The sequence below is a fragment of the Elephas maximus genome, chromosome 4 (assembly GCF_024166365.1).
Source record: "Elephas maximus indicus isolate mEleMax1 chromosome 4, mEleMax1 primary haplotype, whole genome shotgun sequence".
NCBI classification, from domain to species: Eukaryota; Metazoa; Chordata; class Mammalia; order Proboscidea; family Elephantidae; genus Elephas; species Elephas maximus.
In genome coordinates, this window is record NC_064822.1 from 24,490,046 (window position 1) to 24,503,687 (window position 13,642).

Sequence of the window (13,642 nt, forward strand, 5' to 3'; positions counted from 1 at the left end):
GAGCTGCTAAAACACTAATTGCAATGTGCTGAAACCTTGCCTCAATACACCATAGGGGGGAGTTAAGAGACCAGCCCCTGGGGTCAGTTCTCTTTACCACGTAGCCCTAGTGGCCACTGGAGCTCCTGGAGATTTAGCTCCTTCTTTCAGAATAAGAGTCCTTGGGTGGTGCAAGCTGCTAACCAAAAGGCTGGAGCTTCAAGTCCACCTAGCGGTTGCCCCAGAAGAAAAGTCTGGCAATCTACTTCTGAAAAACCAGCCATTAAAAACACCGTGGGGTCACCAGGGATCAGAACTGACTCTGCAGCCACTGGTTTTGGTAAAATGAGGTAGGCAGAGGTAGTTAAGGAGCTCTGGTGGCACGGCTGTTTAAGCGCTCTGATGCTAACTGAACCCCCCCAGCAGCTCCACAGGAAGAATGCCTGATGACCTGCTCCTGTAAGGATTACAGCTGAGAAAATCCTATGGGGCAATTCTGCTCCGCAACACATGAGTCACTAGGAGTTGAAACTGGACTCGATGAGACCTAACAACAATGGAGGTAGTCAGAATACGGTTTTTTAAAAGTCCTATGATTTTATACATCAACCCCCCAAAAAGAAAAGTAAAGCCCAAATATAGAATAACATTCTTATTTTAAAGAGGTCAAACTTCATTATTTTATTTTGATAAGAAGGAGGGATTAGAGCCTCACTTAGGAGAAAGTTATTAGAGCTGGCGTTTAAAGATATATGGTGTTATTTTCAGCAAAGTACAAATAAAAGTGCTGTCAAGGAAAGGTGAAGAAGGTCGCTGGCAATATATTTTGTTTGACACTATTTATGACAAATATAGCTGCTAAATAAAGTGTCCTTCATCCTTTATTTAAATTTATATCTTAAAAATTAGCTCGATAGCTGAATACTTCACAAGTATTCCTTACTCTCAAGCTTCTGAACACACCGCGGTGAGGAGCGTCTTTGGGACCGTGCTAAGTTATAGGCCCCTCTTGCCAGCAGGCCCTCACAAATACACATTCTGTCTGGGACACACTGCCAGCCTTCACAGAAGCTTCACAGCCATCCTTGAACTCCTCAGAGAGCCACAAAGCCTGGGCCAAGCAGCTATGTCTTTACAGTACCTCACATTTATAAATATGAGAATTTTACAATAGGATTCAAAGTGCTTTAGAAAGATATAGGTAAAACTAATATTCACTAAAAACTGGCAAATTAATTAAGAATTAGTGCCTAGCAGATGGACACAGACCTCATGCATCAAAAGTGCCAAGTTCCAACAGACAATTCCCAAACACGGGAAATCTTTAAAAGTCCGTGAAAGAAGAGGGTATATTTATTTGTATTTCCCGTTGGAATTTTACCGCAGGATATTTTCCTATCTATAAAACAGCAGAACTTGTGTATAAGTGATATTTATCATTAATTTCCTTAAATGCTATCTCCTACTTCTCATATAACCAGTTGTCAGTACCCAGATCTCTGGGATCAAATTCTCCTTCAGCCAGGTTTTCGCGGGTGAGGGCCTCAGGCTAAAATAGGCCAAAGTGCTTGCCTGATTCACGGCACTATTTAGTTTCTGCCCCTCCATCTATGCCTCTTCAGACTGTTGTTGTTGGGTGCTGTGGAGCTGATTCTGACTCATAACAACCCCAGGTGTCATAGAGTACAACTGCCCCATAGGGTTTCTAGAATGTAATCTTTACAGAAGCAGACGGCCAGTTCTTTCTCCCATAGAGCTTCTGGGTGGGTTCAAACCGCCAAGCTTTTGGTTATCAGCTGAGAGCTTAACTGTTGTGCCAGTGGTGCTAGTAGGTATAACTTACTGTGAATTTTAAATAAATAAAGGCTACAGTAAAAATAGAATTTTACAATCATATTAATTTGTCAGGGGAAAAAGTTTCCATCTGTTTAATATTTTATAAATAATGTTCAAAAAAGCTTGGCTTTAAAAAAACAGAATGAAGAATTTTCATCATAGTTTGACACACAGTCTTGGGCAGTTTGAAATGTATCTAGAAAAAATAAGACTGGCCCATGATTGACAAAGCAATAAAACTTCCGAATGGTGGGAGGTGATAAGCAAGGGTTCAGTCTGGCAGAACCATAAGGAACAGACAAGATTTGAAATAGCTCTGCTAATCATACCAGGAAATTAGCTTGACCTTTCTTTACCCAGTATTCCTGTCTCTATTACATCTTTTGCTGCTGAATTCAACTGTGGCTAAAAGTTAAAAAGGAAAATACATCCTGAAAATGTTTAGCTCCTATTTTCTGTATTACTCCCATTGAAACATATCCTTTCAAGCCTACACCATTCTTATGAATGAAATAAGGTGATGGTGTTATTTGACACTCAAATGTAATCTTTCATAGCTATTACCTGATGTAAAATTTCTAAATGTGGTTCAGAAAAGTCGTCCATTCTACTTGCTGTAAAATAAGCAGAACTTGGATTCGAATCCCACAGATTCATATTCCAAACGGGAATTTAGCCTCTTCCCCTCTACATATGTTTTATGTGGATAAACAATCGACAACAGTTAGTACACTCAATTGGAAGCCATGTCTATCTGAAAAGCACCAAGATGTCGGCTCCCATCACTGGATAGTCAGAAGAATTAATACAAAAAAGAAAACGGAACCGCAAACAAATGAAGCAAGAACAAGTTCATTTCCTCATCAGAATATGGAACTGGCCCTCCCTCAGCAGGGGCAACCAGAAACTGGGGGGCTGCAGCTCACCATCACGTTCTGGACTTCCCTAAAGAATGCTAGTGGAACAGCAGAGCCCCTTATGTAGCTGAATTTGTGACTTCATCTCTTTGCCTATCACACAGATCTTTTTTTTTTTTTTTTTTTTAAATAAGTCTAAGCTCCACCCCCTCTGCCCCAATAGAATCCATTTGAAGTTCTTGCATCTCTATTACCTTTCTTTAATTGACATGGTTTTGCCGGGCGAGTCAAGGATGCCCTCCACCACTGGTGCTTTGATCTCTCCAGCAGCAAACATGGCACATGGATCCTGAAAGAGCTTCTCTTGCGCTTGCTCTGCAGAGTCTGGCTGCTTATAGGACACCGGGGTTGCGGCTGGAGCAGCCGCTTTCCCAGCAGCTGTGCCGGTCTGCTCACAAGTGGGCTCCCCAAGCTCCGCTGCTGGGCGGGAAAGGAGCAGCATCAGCACTCACTCCTCCAGCAAACATTCTCCAGCTATTAACCCCCTAACAGTCAAGTACTTGGAGTTCAATCCGTGCACACATGACAGGTTACCCAACCCATGCGGACTTAGGCAAATCTAGAGCACTGTGAGAAAACCAAACTTCCCCGTGGGTTACTTCCCACAGCAAATCACGTTACGGCAGTTGGTCTCTTTGCTGCACAAGACACAGGAAGTCAGCTTTCACTGTAAACTCTGGGATGTTTCTACTCCCCCAAAACAAGACTTTCACATTTCAAATGCACTCTGCTCACACGCCAAAACTCTTATTTATAACTTAGCCAGTATCATTTTATGTTAGTTAGAAAGAAGATGAAAGTTCCAAGCATAGAGCTTATTAGTCTGAAAAAAAAAAAAAAAAAGCTATGTAGAAAGAAAGAATCCCCAGAAACACGGGTTGGAGACCTTATTCCCTGTGCTTACCCAAGCCCTGGACTTTTTGGGTCATCAGCTTATAAAAGGGGCCAACAGAACTGGCAGCTCCCAGGCTGGTATGTGAGTGAACGTGATCAAAACACTTATCAAGATGTAGAAAGAGCTTCAAGTATTTTTACTGCTGAAAATTAATTAATTCACTGAAGAAGTCAAGTTAAAGAGGAAAGAAGTCTCAAGGAGCAATTGATTCACACTGGACTTTTAATCAGTAATGGCTGTAAACTGCCTTTGCAATTTAGTTGGAAACAATCACAAGCATATACAATAAAGCAAGCAGAAACAGGAAACCGAAATTGGTTTCTAAAACTCTAGGTAGCTGTGATTTACTTTACCTCTTAGAGAAAACTTGCTTTTCCTGACATTCTCCATCTCCACCTTCTCCTCAAAGGGTTGTCTGTCTTTCAAGTCCTGGTTCCCGTGCGCAGGGCTTTTAGCAGTGGAAAATTCCTTCAGCTCATCACAAAGATGGGCTATGGGAGGACTCGCTAGCTCCATGCTTCCTTTTCTTGGGACAACATATTTAGGTTCTTTATAGCTGTCTCCTTCCCTGACTCTATTAAGAATGTGGTAGGACGGTTCTGCTTCCTCAAAGGATTCATACTTTCTAGCCCAACTGTTTCCACTGGTTAAGACTCGCTTGCTTTCTGTCTCTCCAAATTCTCTCAATGTTTTTCTGCTCCCGCTATCCACTTCCGAAGGCTGCCACGCTTGTGATTTCAGAATGCTTCTAACTGGAGAGTCTGAATTTTCTACTGAAGAAGGCAACTTATAGTCGGTGGCACCTGTATTGTCATCAATAGATGGCTTTGCCCGAAGATCCCCTGCATACATTGGCGTGACAGTAGGTGCCACAGTGGATACAGATGTGTTAACAGTGGGTGCAAAAGGAATGAGCTTTCCACTTTGAACCTGTGGGGACACAGTTAAGAAGCACAAAGATGATTTAAGAATACTGTCTACCTCATCCTGGTTTATGGACGGACAGACTGAAATACGACATTTGGTACAGTTCAGATGCTCATCTTATGGGAAGCCCTTGCTGGACACAGTTATATACTGCATCTCATTAGAAAAACATCTTCTGGGTGAAAAGGAAGTTGTGCATACTCTTGTCCGTTCCAAAATGAACTCACTCCAGATGATTTCAGCAAGCAAATTCATGAAAACCAGAACAGAGAAGCATACTTGGCATGATAATTTTCCATAGGAATTCAGTTATTACCAAATCCACTACAGGTAACACAGTTTACAGGTCACACAGCTTACAGGTAGATCACCTTAGTTCTGTCACTAACCTAGGAGTGACACTCTGCTCCTATATTTGAAGAACACACAAAAACTGGAATCAGATGACAGCGTACCCACCTGTTCCACCTCTCCGAGCGTGACGGGCTGCGTCTGGTAGCGAGCATTCATTCTCCTCTGTCGCACGTCTATTCTGTTCCGGGTAGAAATAGCTTTGGACACAGGCTGGGACAGTTTGTTAAACAAGGCCAACTTCTCTGCGAGGCTGAGAGTGGAAGAATCAGGTTCACCTTGTTCAGTAGAATCTTTGACCTCATTTGCCTGGTCCCTAGCTAACGCCTTTTGGTGAGCAGATGCCTGTAATCTGAAAGTCATAAAAAGTCAGTAGCACAGAAAGAACCAAGCCAGAGCCCACTACTAACTTTATATGTTAATACTTTGTTAAAAGTGTCACAGCGATAACTTTGAAAAGGGCTTATTTCTCCTTTCATAAATGTAGGACAGGTATATGCAGTTGTTAAGCATTAAACAAGACAGTCAGCAGCGGAGTAGACTTGGAGCACTAGCATTATCAACTCCACAGAGAGGAGATTTTTAACTCTGAATTATTTCTGAAAAATGGGTTTTCTATTTAAGGAATTGAAGTATACTTGAATATAGCTTATCTTATTTAGAGAGAGAAGTTGTATTGTTAGGCTAAAAGGAGTCCTAAGGCATTACCCATGGCATATCTAGGCACTACATGTATGTTTCAGAAGATGGTCTCCTCATTTGAAGTAATTAGGAAAGAACAGTCATTCTGTCAACAACATGATCTACAACACAGGGTTTTGATTTTCATTTGCTAAACACGAGTGGCTTATTAAAAAAAAAAATTCTTTCACTCTTATATCTAGCATTTTCTCTCATAGGTTTCTCTGAGTTTTCTGAAATGTACTTAAGTTGGAAATCCTAGTAACTTGAAAACTGAATAAAATTTCAGGTGATTACAAATTCCTCCAGCTACAGGAGAGGGCTTCTAGTCTACATGTCATTCAGAATCACGAAAGGGGTTTTCAAGACAATACGCCATCTGCCTGGGCAAATCCAACTCTCAAATTCAGTAAGAAGCGTATTCTGCCTGGGTGCCAATCGGTGATCACTTTGCAAGTTGTCCCAGACAAAAGAGCAGTATCTCGGCTCCAGGTGTGCTGTGAGGAGGGTAATAAAGGCAACCGGAGCTTCAAAGTCTGTCTTGAGGTGCTGCAAACTGGGAGGGTAATGTTAACCTACTTCCCAAAGAGGTCCTTGCTCTGGGTGACACTAACTGTATTTCTGCACTGTCATTTTGCTTCTTTCCATTTCATTTTTAGCCTTTGTATATTAGTCCTCAACAGTAAAATGAAGGGGATACTTACATGCTTTATGGACATAATTTTAGAACACCATAATTTAAAGCATAATAATAAAACATGCACTAAGTTCAGACACTATAAATTATTTTCCCAATCTTGAAACAACTGCACTGTCTCTCTATAAATCAGAAACACATAGGATTGTTTTTAGCATATATTTTTTGTCTACGCATGTTTTAAAAATTCTGGCGTTACTGGAATTAATTTCAATATTCATGCTAACTCCGGATTTGTCTGCTAATCAGTATTAAGTGCTAGGATCACAGATGAAGAATGAGATGGTTTAGGGATGACCATCATTATGAGAAACAGACACAAAACAAATGAATCAGTGAGTTAGTATGATCCCAGTTCCAGTATGTAATGTGAGCACAGACTGAAAGTGTTCTCATGCAGGTCGACATAAAGTTGTCAGTACCTTACACTACGACAAAAGCAAATGCCACACATGCCCGGAACCACTCATGGCACTGAGTTTGTCAAACAAACGAAAGGCTGTCCAGCAGCTTTGCACTCGGTGCACATGCGGCTATTTCTGTCCAGTACCTGGCAGGCTGCACAGTGCTGTTAGCTAGAGCAGGGCTAGGAAGTCTGGCCCTTACAGGCTGGGTGGCCACAGAACACGACGTAGGGACAGGCTCACTTTAAAAGCAAGGGCCAAAGAAGGAACATTCGTAGGGAGAGAGAAGAAAAGGAGCATTAAGGAAAGTGCTGTCAATTCAGAAAAGCTAAATCAAATACTTAAACCAAATTATTTGCCAAGTGCTTTTGAAAAAAAATCACAGTACAACTTGAAAAGCCATTACAAACTTAAGAGATAAGAGACAGAGGTGCCCAAAGTAAACAGAATAGAATAGGTTTTTCAGCCTGGCAAAGATTTGCTCTATCTTTAGTACAAGTGTCCTGGTTTGGAAAAATAATAAACAAACAAACAAAAACTAATATTAACCATCGGCAAATAAGAATATTGTGCCCATGTTTACAATGTTGTTCTCAAATTTTTTTCTTAAATCAGTGTTCTCATATAATAAAGACATCAAAGTGGATTCATTGAGCCTTTTAAGGTGATGGTTTTTGCTTATGTTTACTGTTTTGTTCCCTTGACTAGTTGCTTCTTATTTTACAACAGCCACACGCAGATGTTTTTTAAAAACAATCTGCCTTGCTAAGAACTCTCAGTGAGTACAAGAACTTACTTATCCACAAATACACCAAGTTCAGGAATAACTGGAGATGTAGGTGTTGCTCTAACAGCGGGTTCACAGATGTGAACTTTGACACAGACACCTCTTGGGTTGCCAGTGTCTTGAATGAGATGGACTTCGCTTTTCTCAGGCAAGGTGGGTGTGTTTTGTGTGCATCCAGGGAAGCATGAAAACAATATGTTAAAAGCTCATAAAAGTTTTCACTTGATTGAAACGACGACCTCCGAAGGAATTATATAATTTGGAAAATTATCGAACTTCCAATTAAATTTTTATTGCTGATTATTTAAAAACCAATAAAAAGATCTATTCTCTTTGAGATATGCATATGGAAATATTTACAGATGAAATGATATGACGTCTGGGGTCTGCTGGAAATACTGCAGGAAGAAAAGGGGAAGGCAGTGGCAATAGAAGTAGAACAAGATTGGCCAGGAGTCAATTCCTGTTGAAACTGGGTGAGGAGCGCATGGGGGGGTCATTATATCAATCTGTCTACTTTTATGTTTTAAATTTTCCACTGTAAAAGGAATAAGCAAAATGCACAGGCAAAAAAAAGAAAAGAAGTAGAATTAACTCTTCGTGTTTTTCTAGGTGGTGGTAGCTGCTGTTAAGTCATCCTCTGACTCATGGCAACCCCATGTGTTACAGAGAAGAACTGCTCCAGAGAGTTTTCTTGGCTGCAATCTTTAGGAAAGCAGTTAGCCAGGCCTTTCTTTCATGGAGCTGCTGGGTGAGTTTGAACTGCCAACCTTTAGTTTAACAGCAGATTGCAAACTGCTTACGCCACCCAGGCTCCACAGGAGATAAAACAGGTAATGAATCCAATTAAAAGTTTAGAAAGGCAGCAGCAAAGAAAATCACTAAGTCCCAGCCTCCCTGTGGCTTCCAAGTAAACCATTTCTCTGTCATCTTGTTTTTTATTTAAAAACCCTTCAATCTTCGTTTAAAAGGAGAAATCCCAGCCAAGGCCAAGACAGCCCAGGGAGACTCACGTGGCTGCGATGACCACCTCCTCGGTGGTAATGGGCTGGGTGTGGGACCTGTCCTGCAGGCGGCGTAGCCTTTGTTCCACTGCCAGGTTTCTCGAGCGTCGTTTAGGAACGTTTTTTTCATCAAATGATTTTTCCATTTCCTAAGAGCAGACACATCACGGAATCCCTATAAATCCGAGGAAAGGCCACAGCAACATGTCTCTACCCTATCTTCCTACAGGACCTATGGGGGGGATGTCGCTGAGACCTATGGGGGGTATGTACTTCTCGGAAGTGCACGCTTGAGCTAGGTATCAAAACCAGTGAACGAGCAGGAAAAGGACGATAGTGGGGCAGACCGAGGACAATCTCAGAGTGCCCTAAAGTGCCCAGAGGTGCACAAAGCAGGATGGGGAAGCAGGGGCTCCCAGGACTATGGGTCCCAATTCTGATTAAACACTTTGGGGTACTTTACCCTGAAAAGCAGCCTCTTGGCAGCAACACTCAGCTTGGCTCGTTCATCTACCTTTTCTTCATCTGCAAAATGCCACAAAACAAAAACTGCACACCATTAGAAAACTTAAGTAAAACCTCTGAGAAGTTTCTCAAGGCTGGCCTGGAAATTGTTTGAATACAAGAAGAGGTGTACTAAAACTAACAACTGGCATGGTTTCCCCTTTGGGCAGAGCTTATTGTTTCTGCTCCGTGAATAGGTGCTGATTTCCCCTGAATTAAAACCAAACCCTGCCTGGGGAAGAAATTTTCTACTATAATATTTGATTAATAAAGATTGAAGAAGAGATTTTACAGCAAAAATTTCTCAATATATACCCATTGACAAAGAGTCGATTCCAGCTCATAGCAACCCTATAGGACAGAGTGGAACTGCCCCACTGGGTTTCCAAGGCTGTAATCTTTACGAAAGCAGATTGCCACATCTTTCTCCTGTGGAGTGGCTGGTGGGTTCGAACTGCTGACCTTTTGGTTGTTAGCTGAGTGCTTAACCACTGCACCACCAGGGCTCCTTCATACACCATGCACTCTCCTTTATTGTTACACAGCAGCAGGAACAAGAAAAACCTGCTGTGGGCCAGCTCTCTCTGTTTTAACACTGCTCAACCATGACTCCCTAACTCTCAAAAATAACGGTTAGCTGAAAATCTCAGCTTGGTTTTACTGTACTCATTGAAGAAAAACCTGCAGAAAAATGAAGAATTTACATGTTCCATGACTGTATTTTCTCAAAAAGTCAAACTCCTATTATTTAAGTCTAATCTGGGTGGGATGATAAAGAAGAAGAAGAAAAATGAAAATATACTTGCCATCAGCAGTTGGCATTTCTGAATTTGAGGTAGATCTAGGAAAGACATTAGCACATAATAGAAATAATAAATTAGCTGGTGTGAGTAGAAGAAGATCCAAATAAAACAATGTATATAAAGTAAAAATGAAAAATGGAACAACACTCTCTTAAAGAATACCATCCTGGTAGCTATTCTAGTTGTGAAGACACATTCCCAGCGATTACTGACGCAGCGCAAAGTATGTATACACAATCTCAGCCAAATGTGTAACTCGTGGACAAAACAAAACAAGGTCAAGTACAACTTATAAGCAGGACTGATGATAATTTCTTAGACAAACCATATCAGTTCTATGTAATAAAAAAAAATTAAAAAAAATGTAATAGCATATGATAATTTCAATATAAAACCTCAAATACAATAAATCGGCAGACATTGGTAAAATGAATATAAAATTCCTTAGTTATTTTCCTTGTAAAATCTGGTGAGTACTCAATTTGGATTCTAATTTAGCAAGGGCATTAGAATATTGGAAACATTAAGGAAAATCACGTCTTAAACCATTATCATCAATGCCTTTTCACACCACCTGAATGCAAATTAAAACTGTGTATTGTGATACCGGTGTAAAGGTCAACATTCCTTAAAAATACCTTTAAATCAGCCAAATAAATATGGAATCACCAAGAACCTATATACACAGCACCAGGACTACCACTGCGGTAAAAATCCCGTATCGTTCCTAGACCTGTGGAACTACACAGACACGTGCCTACCTATCCGACTCCTTTCGTTCTGCTGAGGTTATAGGTTGAGTTCTAAATCTCTCAGAAGTCTTTCTACTTTCACCAGGAGAAAAATAGCGTCTTGGTTTCCGGGACACTCTCTCCCGTTCCATACCGGTGGGCGAGCTAACTCCTTCAGTTGACCTCTCAACCCGTGAATGGCTTTTAGAATCATGGGGTGGAGAGTATACAAAAGGGAAAGAGGAAGACAGAGAGAGAGAATAAAGCAAAGATTTATGCATCTCAGTGAGTGACGACACAGGTGCTAACTCCCTCCGCATGCCTCTACCATGCACAAAAGGAGGTGGAGCATTCCAGCCGCCCCAGACTCTATCACCCCATTAGTAGGCAGAAGCAAAATGGTAGTTTTTGAGCCATTTCCTCGTATTGTTTGCCCTGCACACTTGTGAGCTAAGCTAACAGGGATTAATGCAGGACACGACACACGCTGAGAAGTGAATAATTCTGCCAAGGACGTGCAAGTGACACATCGGAAATACGTGTGAAACATCACCTACAGTTCAGGTCTCTTGCTGGCACTGGCGGACTCCAGAAACACACTTCGGAGCTGGGCAACGGAGACCTTGGTGTCCACCATGCCAACCTCCACATAGGGCCCTTCAGCTTTGGAACTCTGTGGCTCCAGCTCTCGCTTGAAAACGGGGTCCTTGCACTTCGAGGCCTGGAGCTGAGGGGGGCCAGTGTAATCAGAGAGTGAGCGGGTGAGGACCTTGCGCCTCTTTGTAGAGACTTCCTTTTTGTGACCTGCCAGACTGGCATCTTGAGACGCAGGCTCACGCTGAACATACAAAACCATTTCACTCCTGCCCTTTCTCTCAGTGGGCTGGTGCTGACCTTTAGGTGGGTGTGACAGACATTCTTGCTCCTTCTGATGCTCCACGGTGACTGTGTTAACAGTAGGCTTACCAAAGTCCTCATTTCCAGAGGGGTCTTCTTCTTGGCTTCTCACAAGCCCACGATCCTCCAAAGTCAAAAGTGTCTTCCTGCTTTTCTCAAGAGCTTCGGTTAAGAGCACATCTTCTTCTGTTTTTGATTCATAAATATGGAGAACTGGGGTATCCCCTCCCTCATCTTCTAAAACCTTTGAGGTGGAAGGTTTCATTACATGCTGGGTAGCTGATTCCACCCAGCTACACTCAGAGACATTTTCTGGGTTTTCTGTGGTTGCCAGCTTGGCAGTGTGAATGGAATCTGCTGGTTGAACATAGCCATGGATTGGCTGACGGGCTGAGCTGGATGTCTTGGTCAGGACCCTATCGAAAGCCGAGTTTTCTGACTGAAAGGACAGGTAATGCACGGGCCCTGGCTGGTGTCTCCTCTGAGTTAATGACTCTGAGGCAAGTTCAGGGCTGCTTCGAGCACTCTCCTCTTTCACCAATTTCTCTCTAACTTTTACTCTTTAAGAAAGAAAAAGGGTTTAAATTGTAAAGTGCAGTAATTGCCCAACGGGAAGAAAGCATGCATGATCACAGATAACCAAGGAATGGAAAGCAACCCAAAGACAGAACAACTTTTCAAAAAATACTTTTGGTGTTTAATGTCAGCAACCCACTGCTTAAACCAGATGAGTTATTTTGAGTTGAGTTTTCAAATTTGCCTAAGTATGCCAGTGTGGGGCAGATGCTACCCTGGGGGAGAATAAGTCCCTTTTCACTACATACCCAGAAGCCAGGGAAAAATTCTTTAACATGCACCCCCAGTGTGCATCAGGGCAGACTGAGGCTGGTGCTGGGAACCACTAAGCTTTCAGTCAGGTACAGGCCCAGTATGGACAGTGGGGAGTTTCGAGGCATACATACATACACCTACTGACCAAAACGTTGTAATGTCAGTGTCTCCTGGAAATGTAAGCGCATTTGTGACTACTTATACTTTTTACTGAGCTCAAGATACTATAAACAATCATCTTCTTTTGAAGCACTCAACTAAACATTCACAAGCTTTTTCATGCTATGCATACAAAATGCATTCATTCATAAGACATTTGACCAATTTGGATATCTTTACTACTAACAATTGTAGTACCAAGAAGAATGTCAGAGAAAAGATAGTTGTTGAAAGAACTAACGAGCTGAACATTTCCACCTCTCTAACTGCTGTTATGTTTTTTTTCTAGGTAGAACTGCTGTTATGTTCTTAGTTAAAAACCGATCTAGAAAGAAATTACTCTGGCTGTTTCTAAAGCTATTTCAATATCTGAAAGGAAAACAAAAACCCATTTCAAAGCAACAGACCTTTTTCCATTACTGCAGAAGCAAAGCAGCCAAGAGGACTGGCTGTGGAGACCTACGAGATATCCCTTCAAATTCTGGCTCATTCAGTTATGGCTATGTGGCCTTGGGCAACTCAGTTGCCCTTCTTAAACCTCAGTTGCTTTATCTTTTAAATGGCAATATGGTGACATATGTAACTAACGTGAAGCTTGCAAAGCACTTGGCTTAATGCTTGGCAAGGAGTAAACATTTAATAGTGTCAGCTAGTCCTTATTTTTACTTCTTGAAATGTCATGCAGTAAAAAAGGAGAAACCATTCAAACTGGGAATGGATTACTGATTGGGGGTAATCTTTTTAAAAGTCAAGAATACTTTGGGAGTAGGGAAGGTAATTTCTTGGGGAATGTAAAACCATTAAGATTAGTCAGCAAAAATAATTATTGCTGAAATACACTTCATGGAAGAGAATATCTTCTTTCATGACAAGTGTACCCTGATAAATTTGATTAAAAAAACTCCTATTACATGTTTTTCAACATAAGATGCAAGGTAGCTATGCTTACTTCATTTAAGAAAAGTCAAACTCACATATAAAAAGCAGTTATCATGAATAATTCAGGGGCAAAAAAGCATTCTGAGTTGTTTTTCCTAGAGATTAGCTAGTGTTAGAGGTTTTCATACTTAAAACCTTTGCTAATCAAAAGAAGACTGAAATGTGGTTCAAATTCTCCTGTGGAATGTGAGCTTCTAATCAAAGACAATCTGAATTTTGTCCTCAGCTGAGAACAAAGTGACTGTTAGAAACTCAATATATGGGTGCTTTGTCCTTCCAATGACTTATTCATTCTTACTC

At 41.4% G+C, this 13,642-nt stretch overlaps 1 protein-coding gene across 7 annotated transcripts in view; it reads right to left on the reverse strand.

Annotated features, from left to right (window-relative positions):
* The window catches only part of SVIL (supervillin), a 199,435-nt gene that overhangs the window by 69,160 nt on the left and 116,633 nt on the right, over window positions 1-13,642 (reverse strand). For 4 of the 7 annotated variants that reach the window (XM_049881717.1, XM_049881714.1, XM_049881718.1 and 1 more), the window contains 8 exons: window positions 11,074-11,973; window positions 10,547-10,717; window positions 9,789-9,823; window positions 8,942-9,003; window positions 8,488-8,627; window positions 5,014-5,257; window positions 3,981-4,557; window positions 2,927-3,152 (listed from right to left, as the gene is read on the reverse strand). In XM_049881717.1, coding sequence (XP_049737674.1) covers window positions 2,927-3,152; window positions 3,981-4,557; window positions 5,014-5,257; window positions 8,488-8,627; window positions 8,942-9,003; window positions 9,789-9,823; window positions 10,547-10,717; window positions 11,074-11,973 — 2,355 coding nt within the window. Of the gene's footprint in view, window positions 1-2,926; window positions 3,153-3,980; window positions 4,558-5,013; window positions 5,258-6,833; window positions 6,930-8,487; window positions 8,628-8,941; window positions 9,004-9,788; window positions 9,824-10,546; window positions 10,718-11,073; window positions 11,974-13,642 lie in introns of all 7 variants that reach the window. The other 3 variants (XM_049881720.1, XM_049881715.1, XM_049881719.1) reach the window with 3 other exon arrangements.